Below are 22,265 nucleotides of genomic sequence, written 5' to 3'. Positions count from 1 at the left end.
CCTTCACTTTCTGCCCTGAACCAAAAGAAAAACAACATTTTAATGAGTGCTTGCTTCTGTTGGCGGCATATTGCGTTAAATAAGTTCATCAATCATATTTAAACACTAGTTCAAAAGCCTTTGCACCAGATATGAATGTTCAAGAGGCATTTTGCAGAAAGCTGCAGTGATTGGTTATCTAATTGGTTAGATTGCTTTCTTGATTAAAAGGCTTTTACTGGGTTAAATGTGTCATTGATCAAAAGAGTAGATGAAAGAGAAATGATTTGTTTATAATTATAGTACTTGGCACTAAATGGGAGTGTCATTCTAAGCAGGGTTCTTAAGCTCATTTAATTGTGAAAGCGTGACACCTGACATTTTAGAGTTGTTTGCACAGTGATCTAGTTTGCATATCATGATAAGGTTTATTGTGATGTGTCCAACCCTAGTAACCCTTGGGCTCCTCCCTGCTCCTCTTTCTTCTGTGACTGGAACAAGGACTGTAGATGCTTTCACTTTCGGTAAAACACAGCTTCCCATTTTGTCCAAACTGGGGATCATGAGTTAATGCTAACTCTGGCTGGTTTAAACAAACCAACTTCATGACCCATGATTTGGAGTTGGCTTGTTTTGAAATCAATCAAAGTAGCATTGATCTACAATTCCAGATTCAGCTGGAACAGGAAGTCATGGTTTACTCAAAGTGAAACTAAAAGCTCCTGTGTGCTTCTTCCCAGACACAAAGGGAGGTGGAAGGAGGAGTGCAGGAATCTAAAGTTCAGTGCTTCTGGTGGAAATCACGATAAACCATGGTTAATTTGATGTGTGAACATGGCTGTGTACACGTGGTTGTTTTTCTGTAGTCCTGTGATTGTTCATTTGTAATTTATTCATGTGTTTTTAAGGGCTTTCTGGGTGATATCCCAGGATCCTGTTGCCATTCCTTCACCTTGAAGAAATTTGGGCAGAATGCCATAACCCTTACATTACGCCATTTTTATTAACTATGGTTAAGAAATACTTCGCTCTGTGCTGTCCCTCCTCCTCCTCTTCCATTTTCTGGAGCAAATTTTCCCTTCTTTCCTTCTGCCCTCTTTAACAGTGGTTTAACGTTACATCTTCACCAACTAATGCCAACCAGATTCCCTCTTAACCAGAGTTGATCTCTTTCAAATCCTTGTTAAGATGAGAATGCCAAATTCTGATTAAGACTGGGAAAGGAAGAAGTTGTAGCCATCTGTTATGGATGCTTTCTTGAGATTCCTGCATTGCAGGGAGTTGTATCAGATGACCCTCAGGCTACCTTTCATCTCTACAGATTCTATGATTCTACAGTCCTTGATTTGATAAATGCATTCTTAGAACTTTATTTTTCTTACATTAATGGACAGATTTGTGTTGATTGAATTAAGTCTCAATTAACTCTCACTCATCGTTTTACAATTGGGTAACAATTTTCACTACTTTTATATCTTACCTCTCTTCACATTCTGGTGGCCCTGGAAAATAAATGTTATGCAGTGTGAATGGAGGTGATTGTAGAAACCCAAAACACAGCCTGGTTTTACTTAAAGATTCTGCATCCTAGCCGTTCCGCTTGTTTAGCTACTCTAGGACCCAAATTCACAACTAGAGATGGGGCATAATTTGCTTGAAATTGCTGCTTTTCTCCTTGATTTCTGTCATCGTCAGTGTTTGTCTTTAACTTGGCTAAAACTCAACTCTTCGGCTCCCATGTTGATTCTCCAAGCCTCATTTGACCACACCTCTCCCATACACCCTAAGACTCAACTAGAATCCAGTTTTAGAAATAGGGAGCTTTGCATGCAAATTCGATACACAGTCCTGGAATCTTACTTTGTTTGACAAAAAGAGATGTAGTGTCTTTCAGTAACAGAATAAGATGGGCAGAACTGTCACTGAAGGCTAGCCTGCACCTCTCCTACACTACCTAGTACAGTGGTACCTTGGTTTACGAACTTAATCCGTTCCAGAAGTCCGTTCTTAAACCAAAGCGTTCTTAAACCAAGGCGTGCTTTCCCATAGCAGTGGGGGACTCAATTTACAAATGGAACACACTCAACAGGAAGCGGAACATGTTCTTATTCCAAGGCAAAGTTCACAAACCAAAACACCTACTTCCGGGTTTGCAGCGTTCTTAATCCAAGTTGTTCATAAACTAAGCTGTTCTTAAACCAAGGTACCACTGTAATGTGTAATAAAACAAAAAGTGTGCAAGAGCGTTCATTTTCCTTGCTTCATTTCTCTCTTACTGATAATGTTGCCGCTTGGAAGTGCAGGAATTTGGATTGAACACAATTTGCTCCACCTGCGTAAGGCAAATGAGCATTGTGTTTTTGAATGTGCACTCCTCAGTGTTAACTTACCGTGACAAGCTTTAAAAGAAAAGGAAAAAAATTGAAGCTGCGTACCCCCACACTAGATCAAGCAAAGTGGATCAGGGCAGCTCATTAGATTACCTTGGCTCCCACAGTTAAGGCGAAACAGGACCAATTAATTGTCTAATTCCCTGCTTCCACCCAAAGTCCAAGGATTGATTCATCACACCCTTAAGCATGATGAGAAGCATGATACCAAGCGGTTTTTGTGCAACTCTCCCCTGCTTTCTTGATAAACCACTACTCTCCTCAGTAGCCCTTAGCAAAAATTATTCACCAAGGTTGTGGTAAGGTAAAGGGACCCCTGACCATTAAGTCCAGTCGTGAACAACTCGGGGGTTGCGGCACTCATCTCGCTTTACTGGCCAAGGGAGCTGGTGTTTGTCCACAAACAGCTTCCGGGTCATGTGGCCAGCATGACAAAGCCACTTCTGGCGAACCAGAGCAGCGCACAGAAACGCCGTTTAACTTCCCACCGGAGCGGTACCTATTTATCTGCTTGCACTTTGAGTGCTTTCAAACTGCTAGGTTGGCAGGAGAAGGGACTGAGCAACGGGAGCTCACCCCGTCGCAGGGATTCGAACCGCTGACCACCTGATTGGCAAGCCCTAGGCTCTGTGGTTTAGACCACAGCGCCACCTGCGACCATGGTTGTGGTACCATACATCATTTCTTGGCTGCTCTGTTGCAAACCCTTTAAGCTCTTGCTGCCATGCCGCACCAACTCACCTGGGTCACTGGAAGCCCCACAACCCATGGCTGTCTTGAGTGCTCCACTTCCAACCTGACTCTTGGTCCAATTCCTGCTGGCACTGCTGTTTTTATAGTGCTGTTTTTTGAGCTGTTTATGATATCTGAAGCTGAGCTTATGAAGGCTTTAAGGATTATTGTTACAGAGAATAGATCTTACCACCAGGAAGGATGATCCGTATAGTTCTCATTAAATTAATGCAAGTTTTATCTTAATTTGTTTGAGTTCTTGTTTGAGTTCTTGAGTTGCGTTTGCAGTTCACATTAAAACATTTCAGTACAAAGCAAATTTTAGGACCTAGGAGCACCAATGATTCAGTTATATAGTGGCAAAAAGTAGCAAGCTTTGTTCCATAGATTTCTAGGAACATGTAAGAGAAAGGGCACTGAAAGTAATGTAGCCTATTTTAATCTGTCTGAGCAGGGCTGAGTGTTCTGTTGCTTGCCAGTAGAAAGCTGGAATAGAGTAGAGCTTGCTGTTAGAGTATGTTATATTCGGGTCTCTGTGTGTACTGACTTTTTGGAGGGGGGTAGTTCTACAGCAAATTCACCCAGAAATGAATCCATTTCTGAGACTTGTATAAATTATGCAAACTAAGCAAATTAGTATGTTCTCATTTTGCAGAATTGTGGTTGAGGCATGTCCTTGCCAACAGGAAATCTTTAGCTTTCACTCATATACCGTATTTTTCGCTCTATAAGACGCACCAGACCACAAGACACACCTAGTTTTGGGGGGAGGAAAACAAGAAAAAAATATTCTGAATCTCAGAAGCCAGAACAGCAAGAGGGATCGCTGCGCAGTGAAAGCAGCAATCCCTCTTGCTGTTCTGGCTTCTGGGATAGCTGTGCAGCCTGCATTTGATCCATAAGATGCACACACATTTCCCCTACTTTTTAGGAGGGGAAAAAGTGAGTCTTATAGAGCAAAAAATACGGTAATTCTAGGAACTTCTTTAAAATGAAAACTCAGATCCTTTGGAAATGGAGCTCTTTACTCATTGAATTGCAGCAGATGTACATCACTGGTTATAATAGTTTATAAAGCCAGTGTCTCTATTTGAGCCTGTTTTTGATGCCTCAGTCAGAAAAAATGCCCTTCTTGTACTACGTATGTTTTTTTCCTAACAGTGCTCAGCTTTAAAACATGACATGAGGGGTAATAAACCATCCCTTGGTTATCCTAATAGGTCCATAGATTTACCGGTAGTTATCATACCTTACAGTTACTGATAAGCTATTGATGGACTTAATGCTCCATGAATTTGTATGATAATTTTAAAAAGCCACCTGTTAGTAGCCATATCTTGTGGCAGTGAGTTCCATCAGTTGTTTTATGTGAAGTTTACAGCTGTCCTGAGCCTAATGCAAATCAAACATTTCAAAAGCCAAAGCTTCAAAATTTATAAGGATGGGAGAAAAGTGTGTGTACCTATCTTATCTGCAAAGTGTTTGTAAGCCTCTGTCATGCCTCCATGTTTCTGTTTTTTCTATTCATTTTTAAACATGGGGATTGTTTCATGTTGGAGTGTTCGGTACAGTTGGAGAATAGCTTTAATTCTATTGTCAACTTCAGCTTTGGGAAGTAAAGGTAAGCTCTCGAGTTGAAGGACTGTGTGCACATTTTCCTGGGGAAGCATTCCTTAATAATGCCAGCTAGTCATGCTCAGTTTGGTTTATTAATGTTGAACCATAATCAACAGGATAATCAGCATTATGTTTGTACAAGAAAGCTCTGCTTTGCCAAGTTCCTTGAAGCCCTGTGGAAGTATACCATGGAAGAATAACCTTGCCGCTTGCATGTTCCTAAACGGCATGACAGAAACACATGCTATGTCCTTCAGAGGTGGTGAAGACTGTCCCTTTCACAACTTTTTAAATGAGGATTTTCTTTTGATGATGTCCTGCTTTCTAGACTATTCCTTCTGCTAAGTCTAAAGAGTGTGGAGGGCACAGATCTCTTGCCTATTAACCAACTTTCCCAAATAACAGGAGGAAAACATGATTTGGACAATTAGAAGAAGAAGAGTTTGGATTTGATATCCCGCTTTATCACTACCCGAAGGAGTCTCAAAGCGGCTAACATTCTCCTTTCCCTTCCTCCCCCACAACAAACACCCTGTGAGGTGAGTGGGACTGAGAGACTTCAGAGAAGTGTGACTGGCCCAAGGTCACCCAGCAGCTGCATGTGGAGGAGCGGAGAAGCAAACCCGGTTCACCAGATTACGAGTCTACCGCTCTTAACCACTACACCACACTGGCTCAAGTCCTAATGCTTGTCTCTCTTTGCTGGTGCTACCCACGGATCAACAATCACCTTCATCACATTCTAGTGAGAGAAGCAATCTGAGTCATGTCAGAGTCTATAGCCCATCTTTCTCTATGTGACATCCTCATGTACAATTCCCACTGTCTAGTAGTGCATAGGCTGGTTGAGGCTGATAGAAGTTGTAGTCCAAAACTTCTGAGGGGCACAGGATTGCTGGAAACTGTGCTACATGATGCTTTACAAAGAGGAATAAGGAAAGGAAAAAATCCAGGTCCCTACCCCAGTGAGCTTACAATATAAATGTCAGCACTGGAGGAATGATGAAAAGACAAGGGCACCTAGGGATATGAACAAACATGGTTAAATGGGCAAGTTTTAATTTTGGACTAAGCACCATTGGAAACAGCTGGACTTTCTTTTGATTGGCATTCATAGGTCTGTTCTGCAGAGCTTCATTTTTCCCTTGGAGATGTGGACTTAAGAGGCTAAGCAATATGCTGTATGGAAAATGTGCACTTTGGGGGAAGGAATTGAAGGAAAAGAAGTAGAGAACTATGCAGGTGATCCAGGGGGAGTATCCCAGAAATGGCACCAAAACCGAGCAGATCCATTGCAGTTTCTGAGCAACTTGATGGTGGTGGAAATGCCAGCGAATATTGGAAGCAGAGAGATAATGGTGAATATAAGGCAGAGAGGAGTGAGCCCAGTTTGTGAAGCTTGGATTGCTTTTAACAGGAAAGACCAGGCAGTTGTGCTGGATGTGGAAGGGCACGGGACTTTGTAAAATTTGAGGAGGGGCATCACAGACTTCCCAGTATGGAGAGATGAATTCTCAATGGATGCTCAGTTTGGTTAAGAGGTGAAAAGACTGAGATCGGACAAGGGAGGAGGTGTGGCCAGAGCTTTATTGAAGGGATGGAGAAAAATGGCAGCGTTTCTGTTTTTGCAACGTATTGTGAGAAGTGTCTGAATAAGGATTTGGTGGCAGATGGAATATTGACTGTGTAAAAAGGGACCTGTCTTTATGGCACCACCATCTTGGAAGCAGCCTAAAGTTTGTCTTTAAAATGTATATGCTGTCTGTTGAGACAGCAAGGTGCATTTGACAGATCTGTCCGTTTCTGAAGTGCATCCTATTTTTGAAATAAGGCAGAGGGGAAGTGACAGGCATAAAGTAAAAATTACACAATATGATTCCATAAAGGCTCGCAGTTTGGTTTTATAATTGAAGGCTGTGGCACTAGCATGGGGAACGTGGGCCCTCCCTAGATGATACTGGGCCCCAGCTCCTCCACCCCTGACCATTGGCAATGACTGGGGCTGGTGGGATTTGGAGTCCAACAACAACAAACACCCCAGGTTCCCCACCTCTGCTGTACCGTTTCTCTGGGAGTGAACCCCAGTGAACTCAATGAGACTAATGTCTAAATAGACGTGCATAGGACTGTGCTGCAAATCGTGCAATTTAATTCTGGGTTCCAATATGTCGAAGGAAAGAAGTCAACTTGAACATTTCAGAATCCTTAAGGTCAGTCCAGGCCTGAAAGGTGGGACAGAACCAACTTTAGAAATAAATAAATAACCGTCTTGTAACAAATGGGGGAAGCCAGCACAGACACCCACAACGTTATGCCCCGTGTTTTTTCTTTCCAGAGTAGGAAGGTCCCTTTAAATACTCCAGCTGCCGGACTCAGTGAGGTTTATGCCACCTTCTTCGTCTCTGCTTTGGCACAAACTGAATTGTAGAATTCTAGGATGAGCTTTGCAGATTTCTTGGGTCTCTCGAATGCTATGAAGTGTCCACATTTATCCAGCATATGCACTTGGGAGATGGGAATTGCTGTTGCCAAAACTTCTGCGCCAGACGAATCGAAGACCTGAACAACAAAGAATGAGTATATATTCCCCCCCCCCCCGGTGTCTGCATGGCACTGGGAGGAAATCTCTCACCTGTGACTATTGATAGCATCCCTAACCTTTGGTGAGTTGTGGTATAAATCTATATTGACTATTACCATCATCACCATCATCAGTAGTCAGTCACAACTGAATCCAACAAATCTCCCCTCCCTCTCATCCTCCTGTGGACCCCTGCCCCCAAATTTGCTCTAAAAGGGTTGAGGGAACAACCAAGATCAAATTTGTGGGGCGGTGGACATCGGAGGGAGAGAGGAAGTCCTGCTCCATTCAGAGAGGTTTCGCCTTGCACAGTAACTTTGCAACTGCTAAGTGGTACTTAGTGACAAGCTGAATCCCAATTCTGCTTGTAGAGTCGCTCTACTGACCAACTGATTAAGCTTATTTGCACAAGCATCTCAGATTGACTTTCATATAATAGTAAAATTCACAATGCAACAAAGAAAATACAGAATCGTTAAAAAATGCTCATTGCACAGTTATTGTAATATTATTCACCTTACTCTGAGAACTTCATCCCATTTTGTATTCACTTTCCTAAATTTGAACTCCAGTGTGATTTAGTATGTCATCCCTTCAGTGGGAATTTATGTTCCCCAGGGCATATATATTACCTGTTCTCTTAGGACAGGGCAGGTGTTGGAATTGTGGTGCCTTAAATCTCAGATTATAAACAAATATTGATTGGACTGACATGGTAGTTTGTTGGTTGGCATGTGCCTATTTGTATCTGTTTTAACGATTGGTGGCTGTGGTGTCAGGATGTATGCTTCAGTTAGGTTTGTAGAAGCCATAAAGGAATTATTTGCTGCACTTGTTTTTCCTGCCTTAGATGTCCAGCTTAATAAAGGCCATGAACCAAGTTCTTTGTTTTGAGCTAACCTAGGCCATGGTCTGAGAGCATGTGATGCAGCCACCTTGCTAAAGCAAATACAGGTCTGGGCCTGGTCAGTGTCTGGAGGAGAGACTGTCTAGGAAGCCCATGCATGCTGCTATGATTTCCATTATGAAAGGTGGGAACATAAATGTGCCAAATTTAAATAAACGAACCATTCAGAACAGCAACAACCTCGGGAAATGAAAAGCCACTGAAACAGCTCACTTTTTTTGCCTCGCTCCCTAGGAACACAAGCATGCGCACGCACAACTTACCTTGTCACTCCGTCCCCAAATGATCTGTGTAGGTGCCTTAATCTTGCTCATATTGTCGTGAAGGCTGTATCTGGACTTAGCACTGGAGATGTCTAAGAAACCTTTACCAACAAGGAAGCAGAGTTAGGGCTGTTTCTGTCATGCGCAGAGGGGGAACTAGATACGCCGAGGGGATCCCTAATCACAATCTTCTGCAGCTTTTAAAAATAACGTTACCTGCTTGTGTTAATTTGATCAGGGGCTGTGTCACAGAGGAAGGCTTCTCAGCTGTTTTCCTAATCTTCCCCATCCCCACCTGCAGTTTGCTTTTTGGGGGGAAACATGCGGCTGCATTTACTGTATTGGCCTGAATATAAGCCACACCCCGAATATAAGTCATCTTTAAAATTAAAGGGGGGGGGAGGAAATGACAATATCTGAGGAGGAGCGGGGGCCAAGGGGGGCCAAGGAGGCAGCGCCCTCACTCCGGTGGCAGTGGGCAGCAGCACTTCCAGAGGGTCAGCACCACCATGGCCCCCCCACAGGACAGGCGGGGAGAGGCGGCAGCTGGCGGGACTCACGTGCCCCTTGGGTTAAAGCCAGGCAGCACCTCGGGCTAGCACCAGTCCCAGCACACCGGCTGCATCTCCTGTTCCTCCTCCTAGCAGACCTTCTTGCTCTCTCGCTCTCTCGTCTGTGCTCCTCCCTCCCTTCCTCCTCCTCCCCGCCTTCGGCCTCCCTCTCGGGGACTCCCTCGCTGCACCGCCATCTTGGGAGCGGGCCCAGCTGAAACCAGGCAAAATCCAGGGACAAGCCCGCTCCAAGCCAATTTTTGTAATGTCGCAATATATGCCACTTTTCACAGTCAAATTTTTTTTGGGGGGGAGTGTGGCGTATATTCGGGCCAATACAGTAAAAACAAATATTATTTGTTCAACTTCTATCCCACCCTTTCGAAGGAGTGCAGGGGGTGAATAATAGCAACCCCTCTGTACCACAACCAGGGATGTCTCACTCATGCATCTACTTGGGCCCTTACTGCAAAACTTCAGATGTGTCTCATAACAGATATCATAGCTAGTAGCCATTGATGGCCATATCTAGGTAGTGCTGGTAGAGTCCGCAGTCTGAAACCTTGGAGAGCCACTGCCAGTCCGTATAACTAGGTGGACCCAATGGTCTGACGCAATACGACATCTTTCTATGCTCCAGTGATAGCTTGAATCCATAACTTCCCCTTTCTCTGATGCATGAGCACCTCTCAAGAATATTTAGCAAGCCACTTTCTGCTTCTTCAGAAAACTGGAATGTGTCAATTCAACAGACTTATGCAGGTATGCTTGTCCGCTGCCGAGTGCGCTCCTGATTCTCAGCTGGCTTAACTCCATGTAATGTGTGAAGCAACATAGAATGACTCCACAACTGGTTTCTCTACTTACATGTTATGAAAAACATCTTATGTGGTCTCCGATCATCGAGATAACCCTTCAGCAGCTAAGCATGGAAAACAAGAAGGTCTGAGTCAAAGATGACAACATCAGAAGTTCCTTTCTTAAGGCAGCTGCTGGTGGTGATACATTGGATTCTCTGGCAATGTATTTCATAGACCGGATGGAAACTTGGCATATTGACATTTAAAAAGAATTACATGGCATATCAATATGTGAAGTACAATCTGTTGCCTTTTTTATTTTTACAGCGTGTGAAGAAATTAATAAAGCATTGCTATGAAAATGAGGCTAAAGGAAGTAAATTCACCTCAGATCTGTTCCACTTTTATGAGTTTATAGGAATTATCAGCTGCCAATTGGCAAAATGGCTGTTACAATAGAGAAGCTGTGGTGGTAGTTGCTCATTCCGGTATTTACACATTCATTCTTGGCCTGCTGTTGCCAGACCATAATGATGATGGTGATAACATTTATACCCCACCCATCTGGCTGGGTTTCCCCACCCACTCTAGGTGGCTTCCAACAAAAGATTAAAAATACATTAAAGCATCACTCATAAAAAAACTTCCCTAAAAAGGGCTGCCTTCAGATGTCTTCTAAACGTCAGATAGTTGTTTATTTCTTTGACATCTGATGGGAGGGCGTTCCACATGGTGGGCGCCACTATCGAGTAGGCCCTCTGCCTGGTTTCCTGTAACCTCACTTCTCGCAGTGAGGGAACTGCCAGAAGGCCCTCGGCGCTGGACAATGGGGGTGGAGACGCTCCTTCAGGTATACTGGGCCAAGGCCGTTTAGGGCTTTAAGGGTCAGCACCAACACTGAATTGTGCTCGGAAACGTACTGGGAGCCAATGTAGGTCTTTCAAGACCGGTGTTATGTGGTCTAGGTAGCCACTCCCAGTCACCAGTCTAGCTGCCGCATTCATTAATCAATGGTGTAGTTATGTATTTTTGGGCTCTGGTTATCACGGTCTAATGGATTGGTGGTGTTTAGATGCTAACATGCATTACCTCACTTCAAAATAGGGATGAGGCAGCCTCGCTGGCTTTGGGGCCCCAGCTCCTATCATATTTACCAGTTGCAGGTGAAAGGCAGCCTCGTATTACCTGCAGGGAACTTGCACTCTCTTGCCAAAGACCCATCCAGACCAGCACCCCCTACTCACAGTGGCCACCCACATATCTTTTGAGAAGCCCACAAGCCAGGACCTCAGTGCAACAGCGCTCTCCCCTTCTGTGGTTTCCAGCAACTGGCATCCAAAGGCCATTGTGACTGGTAGCTGTGGATATCCTCTTCCAGAAATTCATCCAATCCTTTTTAGAAGCCATCCAAGTTGGGAGCCATATCTACCTATACTGTGGGAGCTAATTCCATAGTTTTCAGATTTCAGCCTGTGCCTTTCCTGCTTAAGCAGCTTTGAGGAGTGGGGATAGGATGTTGGCATAGGTAGGAGACATCACTGCAAAGGATTGGGCATTCTTTGGAGTACAGCTTCCCTCACCTGTGTGTTTATAATGTTGGGGCGATGCAAGCAGAGTTTGAACAAGTGTTTGCCCTGCTTGTCAGTCACTGGAATGAGAGTAGTATCCTCAGGATTCTTGGCCTGAATCAGCTCTTTTAAGCGCATGAAGAATTCGTTTTCTGTTGGATACTTTAGACCTAGGAGTTGGGAGACAATGCAGAATGTCCAGACAAACCAAAGCAATTCGTGGCACAACTCCAGTTTCAACAGATAAGATGGCAGCAGAATTTAAAGGATCAACTAGTAAAAGCAACTTCAAAGGCACCAGCTGGGGAAAATGTTCCATAAGAAGGTTGCCATTACCATGGGCTTCAGCTCCACATTGGCCAAAAGGTTCATGCATTACAGGAGGTTAGACTAGATGACCCTGGGATCACCTCCAACCCTGCAATGCTATGACTTAGTTCCGAGTTTCCAGGAATAATCACCCGTGTCATTTTGGAAGGGCGACTGGAGAAGGAGATCTGAAGAATTTTGGTACTCACCTGCCGGGCAAAGGAGGGACAAGGAGAAAATCTCAGATGGGTACTGAGCAGCATAAATGCCGGCAACCATTCCTCCCGTAGACATGCCAACCAGGTGAAAAGGCTTTTTGCTCAGGCCAATGGCCTCAACAAACTGAAATAATAAAAATATTATTATTAAATTATTACTTATTTTTATGCCGTGCAGGTAAAGAGAAATCGTGTTACATATATTTAGGCAGTTTTATGACCCCATTGTAGCAACTAAGCCAGGCAGGGTGTTTTCCAGAGAATACGGTGATCTGTTTTAGCCAGGCCTCTCCTAGAGTGTTGGGCCACAACCTGCAAACCAGGGTTCAACTCCCAACTTGGTTTCTTCTAAGCAGCCCATTGGCCCCAGTTGAAGTGATCACACAGTCAGCTATGATGATGATTCCCACATTCCACCAAGCAGTAAAGGTCTTCTCTGGGAACCACTCGCCTGCCAGCTTTCAAGATAGAATGGGTCTCTGTTGGGTAAACGGAGGCCTTACCTGGTGTATCCGTTTAGTCTGAGCTGCAGCTGTGTAGCTTTCCCCCAGCAGGCGAGTGGTTTCTCCATGACCGGGCATGTCAAGGCAGATCAAGTGGAGGTTACGAGGAAAGAGCTGTGGAAAGACGATGTTCTTCATACAAAACCAAGGAATCAAAACAAGCATAGAATCGTAAAGGTAAAGGGACCCCTGACCATTAGGTCCAGTCGTGACCGACTCTGAGGTTGCGGCGCTCATCTCGCTTTATTGGCCGAGGGAGCCGGTGTACAGCTTCCGGGTCATGTGGCCAGCATGACTAAGCCGCTTCTGGAGAACCAGAGCAGCGCACGGAAACACCGTTTACCTTCCCGCTGGAGAGGTACCTATTTATCTACTTGCACTGTGATGTGCTTTCGAACTGCTAGGTTGGCAGGAGCAGGGACCGAGCAACAGGAGCTCACCCCGTTGCAGGGATTCAAACCGCCGACCTTCTGATTGGCAAGTCCTAGGCTCTGTGGTTTAACCCACAGCACCACCTGCGTCCCTCATAGAATCATAGAGGATCATAAAATTGTAGCTGGAAGGGCCCACAAGGGCTATCTAGTCTAACACTCTGCAATGCAGGAATCTTTTGCCCAGTGTGTAAGTGCTTCATGCTCTACCAACTGCATAACTGGACCTCTTCATTGCTGAAGGGTGGTGTGGTTAAGGTGGCATATTTTTTAGCAGGCTGGTCTCATGTGTACAGACTAGGAGCATATGAACCATCAGCTCTTGCTGGAACCATCAACAGCCCAAGAGAGCTGTTAGGATAGCCGCTTTCCCCACCTTGCCTGGGGTTGCTTAAGAAAGACCTGTGTGACCTGAGGGAAGGCAGAAGTGAGGGAGGCCCAGGCCTCGGAGCTTATGCCATCAGCTTCTGGAGACACCATCAGTCAGCCTGAGAGGTCTCTGTTGCTCTATATTTTATTTCTTTTGTTTGTTTTGGTATTTTAAGATTTTAAACAACCTTGGGTGCCTGGGCAGAAAGGCAGTAAAAAAAAAGAAGGTAAAGGACCCCTGACTGTAAAGTCCAGTCACGAACCACCTGGGGTTGCGACGCTCATCTCGCTTTACAGGCTAAGGGAGCCGGCGTTTGTCCACAGACAGTTTTTCTGGGTCATGGTGGCCAGCATGACTAAGCTGCTTCTGGCGAAACCAGAGCAGCGCACAGAACCGCCATTTACCTTCCTGCCGGAGCGGTACCTATTTATCTACTTGTAGAGAGGTTTAACAAAGGCCTCAGCTGCACAATACATTGAAAGTATAATACCACTTTAAACTGTCATGGCTTCCCCCAGAGAATCCTGGGAGCTGTAGTTTGTTAAGTCTGTTAGGGGAGCATTAACTACATTTCCCAGGATTCTTTGGGGGAAGCCATGACTGTTAACATGGTATAGGAGTGCTTTGGATGTAGGGTGTGGATGGAGCTGCTTTGTTCCTTTATTTAACAGAATTTGTATACTGCTTAATTGTGAAAAAGCCTCTAAGTGGTTTTCATAATATATATATAAAAGTTGTTGCCAATCAAAGCCAGAGTTAAAAACAAGCTAACCTTAAAAAGCACCATAATCAAAATAAGCAACAGTTTAAACTATATATGTAAAGTAAAATTACATATTAAAATACATGTCAGCTTTACATATCTGAGTAGACTTGCCTAAACAAAATATGATTTGCATACAAAACAATATAGCAAGGGAAGGAAGGAAGGAAATGTGAGATACAAATTTAATAAATAAATATAGTCAAGGGACAGAGAGTTCCAGAGTGTTATTGTTGCCACGCTAAATGATTGATTCCTTACAAGTGCAGAATGAGCATTTTTGTGGCACTTGCAAAGGTGCCAGTTGTCCAGTCTGAAGCAGCTCCCTGGGCAAATATCGGGCATTGTCCAAATAACAAAATGGGAACCTACTTGGATTGTATTTAACCATATGTTTTTGTCGAGAGAGAACCCATGTAGCATCAGCATGGATGGCCGAGGTCCAGGCTGCCCCCGCGTGAAGTAACTGAATCGGTAGCCATCACAATCCACGTGCTCCGCTTTCACACCCCTTCTATGACGTTTGAACCTAAAAGTATAGAGAGAAGCAAGATGAGGCAAGAGTGATTTTGCACTTCCAGTTGACATCAGGGTGGCAGAGTTTCTGCTGCTCACCAGCTTTGCTTTGGCCTGCTGTCTAACACATATTGCAGCCAACCCTATCTCTTTCCAGGGCTCCGAAGTCTCTTCAGCCATCGGAATTGATTACACTGATAACTTGGGTTACAAACACCTCAGGTTACAGACTTCGCTAACCCAGAAGTAGCACCTTGGGTTAAGAACTTTACCTCATGATGAGAACAGAAATCATGCGCCGGTGGCGCTGTGGCAGCAGGAGGCCCCATTAGCTAAAGTGGTACCTCAAGTTAAGAAGAGTTTCAGGTTAAGAACAGACCTCCAGAACAAATTAAGTTCGTAACCAGAGGTACCACTGTATATTAAGATCTATTTGGTTTATGAGAAATAATCAGATCTTATTACATAACAGCTGAGTGTCCAAGACCCCATTTGCACTATACATTTAAAGCAGGATGATACCACTTTCAAGCAGCTATAAAGGTAAAGGTAAAGGGACCCCTGACCATTAGGTCTAGTCATGGCCGACTCTAGGGTTGCTGCACTCTTCTCGCTTTATTGGCCAAGGGAGCCGGCGTTCAGCTTCCGGGTCATGTGGCCAGCATGACTAAGCTGCTTCTGGCGAACCAGGGCAGTGCACGGAAATGCCGTTTACCTTCCCGCCGTGCTTTCGAACTGCTAGGTTGACAGGAGCAGGGACTAAGCAACGGGAGCTCACCCTGTCACAGGGATTCGAACCGCCAACCTTCTGATTGGCAAGTCCTAGGTTCTATGGTTTAACCCACAGCGCCACCCGTGTCCCTTCAGGCAGCTATGGCTTTCCCCAAAGAATCCTGGGAGCTGTAATCTGTTATGGGTGCTGAGAGTTGTCAAGAGGCTCCTATGACCCTCACAGAGTCCCTCTTCCTAGGGAATTCTGGGAATTGTAGCTGAGAGATGAACAGAGGTCTCCCAACAGTCCTTGGCACCCTTAACAAACTAAAGTTTCCGTGGACTTCCGGGTTGGCGCCATCGCCGAATGGCGGACTCCCTCCGAGCTCCGGAGGGAGTCTGCTCGGCAGGGGCTGGGTTCTACCGCGCCGGCGACGCGGGGACCCTCAAAAACCATGGGCGCTGAAACCCATGGGCATGGTGACTCGGCTGGCACCGTTTGCGCCCCCCCGACCACGCGAAGGAGCCTTTTTAAAGGCTGCGGAGCGGGTGACAGGGGGGTGGTGGTGCTGTGAGTCCTCCGCTTCCCCTGCCGAGCGAAGCCGCATGCCATTTGGCGGAGAGCACTGACTTCTTCCATTGAAAATCTGGACTTAAAAGAACAACCCGTGAGTAATTGGAACTTGGATTAAAAAGGGGAATAAATTTTTTCTTAAATTCGGAGCGAGCGGGGGAGGTATAAAAAGGAAGTCAACCTCCCCCCTGTTGTAGAGGAGCTAAAGCAAAGGACCTGACAACTAAGATCGAGCGCAACCTTTTCTTTTGATAAAGATATTAATTTCGCGATGGAAAATTATAAGCTGGGCTGGAGGAGAAGAGTGGAATGTGAATTAAAATACAACCCCCCCGGAAGCCCCGGGAGCGATCCGTGAGAGCGCCTGGAGAGGAGAAATAGAGGTTTTGACAGCTGTCAAAGAAGCTGCCAAAACTGAAGAACAAAAAGAGAACTTTGTTACGAGGACTTTGCTGGTTACATTTGTTATAAATTGGATATAAACTGTTTAAAACAAGGAATAATAAGTTACTTTGACTGGTGGGTGAGATCGGGAATGAAACTGAGTTACTATAATCCCTCTAGAGGAGCTGTGGGTTATTACAAGTATCGCTGGCATGGAATTTGAATCGGACATTTTATCTCCTGGGAAACTGCAGAAATGGAACACTATTTTGTCTACAGAGGTCTACACACTAAAGGAGACAATAGATTTATCTATTGAAGAATGGAAGGGACTTGACGTAATGTTTTGTTCCTGAATAACAAAGCCTCTGTAGAGGAATTACAAGCTTTTTGGAATTAGAACATTTGTGCAGGAGAGCAGGGGGAAAAAAGGGGGGAAAAAAGAGGAGAAGAGAGAACATCAAGAACAACAAGAAAAACAAGAACTGGACAAAGTTGGAAGATAGACCCTTTCTAAGATTGGACATTTGAAATTAAAGATGATTAAAAGACGGTAAAGATTACTAAAAAGACGGCAAAGCGGACTGGTGAAGAATTATGGCTTAGATTATGTTCAGATGTGGGAGCTCCAGGAGACAGTGGATTTGATGGACATTGGGAACGCAACCGGGAAAGGGGGGAGGGAAATTTGGAATCCAAAGGGTGTTAAATTATATTTTATTCTTTTTTTAATTCTTTTATGTTAATCTGTATCTTATATTAAAGAGGGGAACTCGTGGAAGGGAACAGGTCGATTTTAGGGGATGGGAAAATATTTTTTAAATTGGGTTAATGATAATAATTTTAAAATTTGGGGTAAGAATTTGTTGAATCTATTTGAAAGAATTGGAATACAAGAGGGGGTGGGGAGGGGGAAGTCCTGGAAAGATGATATTGAAAATAAGGCCTTAAATTTGGATGTTTTTATTTTTTTTTGTTATATTTGAAAATCTTTAATAAATATTATTAAAAAAAACAAAACAAACTAAAGTTTCCAGGATTATTATTTTTTTTGGGGTGGGATGTATGCTGTACTCTAAAGCTCTAACATCTCCCGTCAGGGCTGCTGGTCTACCAGCTAAATGGACCAAATGATCCAAGTCAGCAGGCAGCTTTCTGTGTTCCTTTCTGAAGCCATTGGGAGCGGTCCTTTGAAGTTTCAGTGCATTGAGCCATCATAACTACCAGAGAAAACAACCTGTACGATCCTGAGGAACAGCTGCCAGTTACCCTCCCACATCAGAGAGTTGCAATCCTGAGGTTACTGATGGTTTGATAGCCTAGGGAAAGACACAATTCCTAGCCTGACTTCTCTGTGTGTCAAAATTTGACTCTCTTTGCCCTTTTTTGGTACACCTGCTTCACGTACAAAAAAAATACATTGGATTTAGGTTGTGAGCACACTGTGCCTTTAAAGCACACTCAAAACATACCTCCGCTCAAATAATTCTGGCTGCTGTAGTTTACCTGCCACACAGTTGCCATTGCCAGCAACCTTTAAGAAACTACAGTACCCAGAATTCTTTGAAGGAAAGACTGTGCTTTGGATGTGCTTTAAAAGTATAGCCTTAGACTCCTTAAAGGGGCCATTTATTGCCATCCTGTTTATTTATGGCTCTTCTTTGCTAGTGTTGTTTGGCAAGCTGTTACTTCCTTGTTTTTGTTCCTTTTTTATCTTCTCCTCTCATAGATTCATGTACAGTGGTTCCTTGGTTCTCAAACTTAATCTGTCCTGTAAGTCCGTTCGACTCCTGAAACCGTTTGAAAACCAAGGCGTGGCTTCCGATTGGCTGCAGGTGCTTCCTGCACTTAAGCAGAAGTCGCATTTGATGTTCGGCTGCCAAAAAACGTTCGCAAGCCAGAACACTTACTCCCAGGTTTGCAGCGTTTGGGAGCCGATTTGGTTGGCAACTAAGCCAGCCCTCCATCAGGATCAGATTCAGGGACTCTCTTCCTGCCTCTGATGCTTGTTTGGGTTGATGGGAGTTGTAGTTTAACAACAGCTGGAAAGTCAAAACTTACCCACACCTGCTCTAGATACTAGAGTCAGACCTAGTACAGGGTGTTGTAAACAGGTGACCCTCTGGATGTTGTTGGACTATAATTCCCATCATCCCTGACCATTGCTCATGATGGCTGGAACTGATGGGAGCTGAAGTCTGAGAACAGCGGAGGACCACAGATTCTCCCTCGCTGTCCTAATGCAGCTGTTAGCTTCCTGGCTTCTGAACTTGCACCAAACAGATACTGCTTCCTGGTTAGGACACGGCATAGTTGACCACGGATGGAAGTCACTTCATGTATCAGATGTTGGTGGACTCCCAACACTCCTCACACTTGAACATTCCTGCTGAGGCTGATGGGAGCTGGGGTCCAACAACATCTGGAGGGCCACAGATTCCCCACCACTGCTGTATATGACCTGAGCTATGCACTCACCACATCATGATCCTGAATATTAGTGAAGGCAACGCATGGTACCGCACGAAAAGGGTTGATAGGATAGTCATAGGGATGCGAAAAATTGTCTTAATCACGGTGAGATCCATGTCTGCTAGTTGAGGTGGTTCTTTGCAGTCTGCACATAATAAACCAATCAGACAATCAAAGAAAAGAATAAAGTCAGTTAATAGGATGTCAATCCTAATGCCTGCAGTTCTGCTAGAATTTCATTCCCTAGAAGAGCAGATAAAGAAATCTTAGGATTAGTTGAGAGACCTGTTTCTTTTGACATTTGGGGATATATTTTGAAGAAGGGTAATAATTTTTCTTTGTGCATTTATTGGAAAGAAAATTGTTTTCAGGTTATGACCAGATGCTATATTATTCCAAAGGCACATTTGAGGTTAGTTTTTAGGAATGTCAGAAGAGAAGAGGAAATAATCTTCACATGTGATGGACATGCGGTGTGGTTAATGCATCCATAAAGAAAACAACCAGTATAACATTAGTGTTAGAAGTGGACCACTATAATACCAGAAGCTGATTTCTTATATAGAGGCTGCTTCATTTGGTCAAATGTGACACTGCCCCATCAACCTCAACCAGCCCCCACCTGCTTGACTAAGATCTTACAACCAGTCCAGAGGAGAGCACTGGCTGCCAGCTTCCTCTGCCATAATATCAGGGCTGCCCCTTGTGGAACTCAGCAGGGAGGGTGATGGGGACAAATCTCTCATGTTGTTGGCATCTGTCTGTCTTGGGAGTTGTTCCACCAACAAGCCTGGTGCCTGAAGCCGACAAAGGTCCGTAAATTACAGAGTTTCACCACAATGGGCAGCGCGATAATCATGTACATGTTGGTGGAAGATGAACTGCAGCAGAACAGGAACAGGGTTGCATGTGACAGACACAGAGTGGGAATGGAAAAACCATGTCTTCTTTCATTGCTACCTACCTGTGCTCTATTCTCATCAACCCTCTTCTGCCCGGATTCAGCTTGTCCTCCTTGTGATTCACCCCAAAAGCCTGATTAGGACTAAGACAAGGGCTTCTGGAGGTGTTGGGGAATTGCAACCCAATTGTGTGTTATTGAGTGTGTTGTTGATGCACCTGGCTCCAAACCTCTGGAGAGCTCGCCACAAGATGTTGAAACAGATCTTGAAAGATGCAGTAGTGCTCTGAGTGAAACTGTTCTGGGCAGCTCCTGAGCCAAGGGAAATAATTTCTCTCATCATCACCTCCCAGGCAGAAGTAAACCCATTTGAACCTCCGGCAGATTAGAAGCAACTCTTCCCATGATTATTCTGGCGGCTTATCCTGGGAACTACAAACCCCAGTGCGGACTGTGTGGGGTGCAGCAGGTGAGGGGGGGGGGTAAAACCCAGATGTCCTTGAACTACAACTCCCACCATTTCTGACCGCTGGTTGTTGTTGTTGTTGTTTTTTAAAAAATGTTTCTTTTTAACCAGGCCTTTGATTGATTTGATTGACATCCTCTGCCCTTTAAAAATGTGGGGTTTTTTTGAGGGGGGAGTTATCGGGTTGTTGTTTTTATTTTGATTATGTATTTTGTGGTTTTATATTCTGATTTTATTCTGTGAACCACCCTGAAACTTGCGGGTATAGGGAGGTATATAAATTCAATAAATAAATGAATAAAAATAGGTTTATAGGTGCTAGAATTTAATTAAGATTTGAGGTGTTGAAAGCTAGTCTCTCCTCTGCACATGTTCCAGCTTGTCAACATCCTTCTTAAATTGTGGAGCCAAGAATTGGACACAGCATTCTAGGTGTGGTTTGACCAAGGCAGAATAGAGCAAGACTATGGCTTCCCTTGATCTGGACACTAGACTTCTGTTGATGCAGCCTAGTATAGTGTTAACTTCTTTTGCTGCTGCATCACACTGTTGACTCATGTTAAGCTTGAGATCTAATTTTAATTTGCGCACTTATTTATTTATTATTGTTTTAAACCGCCCCCCCTTTACTCCAAGATGCTCAAGGCAGCATACACGGTTTGCCTTCTCCCCTTTTTATCCTCACAAAAACCCTGTGAGGTAGGCTGGGCTGAGAGGCAGTGACTGGTCCATGGCCACCCGGTGAACTTCGTGGCTGAGTGGAGACTAGACTCTTGCTCTCCTAGGTCCAGTGCTCTAACCCTACACTACACTGGCTCTTCATCATACATTTTTCGTTGATTCAGTTACCTTGCAACTCTACAATTCTATGATTTCAGCACTGAGCACCTGATCACTCAGGCTTCTAAGGTGTTTATTATAACGATTTAATTTGATCTTCACAAGTGACTTTTAGCCCTCTTTGTTCCTTATTCTGTTCTCTTTCGTTGCCTTTGCTGATGCTTTTAGAATTGCTTTTTTGTTTTGTTTTTCTGATGGGTTAATAATAATAATAATAATAATATTTCATTTTGAATCCCTGCCCTGGTATTGGTACCAATGAAGAGTAGGCTATCAATCTTTTAAATATTAGTAAATTTTTTTAAAAAAAACTTTTTAAATTTTTATACTGCCTGTCATCTGCAGATCTCAGCATGGTTCAAAACACAAAATTACAACATATTAATATAATATAATATAATCTGATTATAATATATATGATATAATATAAAACTCCCATCAAAGGGAAAATTATAGTATCACTGACTGGCAAACATGACAAAGAGTAACAAATTCTTCTTATGTACGCTAGCATTCCTCCTTATGTATACCACTCTGTGTTTAGCAGAATGCCAAAAGGGTAAGAGGAATGTGTGGCATAGATCAAAGCACTGTGTGCAATAGATTCTTTAGATCAGGCATAGGCAAACTCCGGCCCTCCATATGTTTGGGACTACAATTCCCATCATCCCTGACCACTGGCCCTGTTAGCTTGGGGTGATGGGAATTGTAGTCCCAAACATCTGGAGTTTGCCTATGCCTGGTTTAGATGTTGCTCAGCCTGCCATTCTCCATGCACACATTTGAGTTACCGGCGCACATATACACAGCAGTTTGAAAACTGTCAAATTCCCTGTTTGTTCCATGGAGTCTTACCTGGGATGGGGAGTTGTGCACAGGTGTCCACTCTCGCTTTTCACTGCTGCCTCATTTGTTGGTATCTGCTTCTTCCAACTGGGTGGAGGAGTCTTTTAAGGACGTCCTTCCTCCCACATCTAAAGCCTCCTGGACACCGAAGGAGCATTCTGCAGCTGGGTTCAGCACAATTCCCCACCCAACACACATACACACACGCTGCCGCCTTGAAATCACCAGAGGTTCTGTGATGAAACACTTCAGGGCCCATGACTGCTACTTCTCTGGAACCTTTGGGCTTGTTCCTCTCAAACTTGGCAGCCTCCTGCTGTAATTAGGTGCCCAGCCTCATTGCACGAAGACGGTTAAAGGTGGCTGGCTGCTCTGGAGGCAAAGGAGACTCAGGTGAATGAAGGTTGTGGCTCTCCCCCCTCGCCAATCAGGGAATCCCTAATGAAAAGAGCAATAGCAAGGAGGAACCTGGAGGCCAAGTCCTAGAAGGAAGGGCTGAAGGTGCCCAGAGAAAAGACAATTAAGAGGCAATGAGATAGCCATCTTCAACTATTTGAAGGGCTGTCCCGTATA

General features: G+C 44.3%; 1 protein-coding gene across 1 annotated transcript; it reads right to left on the bottom strand.

The window, feature by feature from the left end:
• Positions 1-6,287: 6,287 nt before the first annotated feature.
• On the bottom strand, positions 6,288-22,123 carry LOC307209884 (monoacylglycerol lipase ABHD6-like). Its single transcript, XM_079965253.1, has 9 exons — positions 21,702-22,123; positions 18,646-18,784; positions 14,355-14,511; positions 12,419-12,532; positions 11,907-12,039; positions 11,401-11,558; positions 9,888-9,942; positions 8,470-8,570; positions 6,288-7,277 (listed from the first exon to the last, which is right to left on the bottom strand). Exons 2-9 carry the CDS (start codon positions 18,753-18,755, stop codon positions 7,101-7,103), a joined length of 1,005 nt encoding a protein of 334 aa, XP_079821379.1. The 5' UTR covers positions 18,756-18,784; positions 21,702-22,123; the 3' UTR covers positions 6,288-7,100.
• Between the last annotated feature and the right edge of the window lie 142 nt (positions 22,124-22,265).

The sequence above is a fragment of the Podarcis cretensis genome, assembly GCF_951804945.1.
Source record: "Podarcis cretensis genome assembly, chromosome: 2".
Classification (NCBI taxonomy): domain Eukaryota; kingdom Metazoa; phylum Chordata; class Lepidosauria; order Squamata; family Lacertidae; genus Podarcis; species Podarcis cretensis.
Note: the sequence above shows the minus strand (reverse complement) of the source record. Positions and strands in the feature narration are given on the sequence as shown.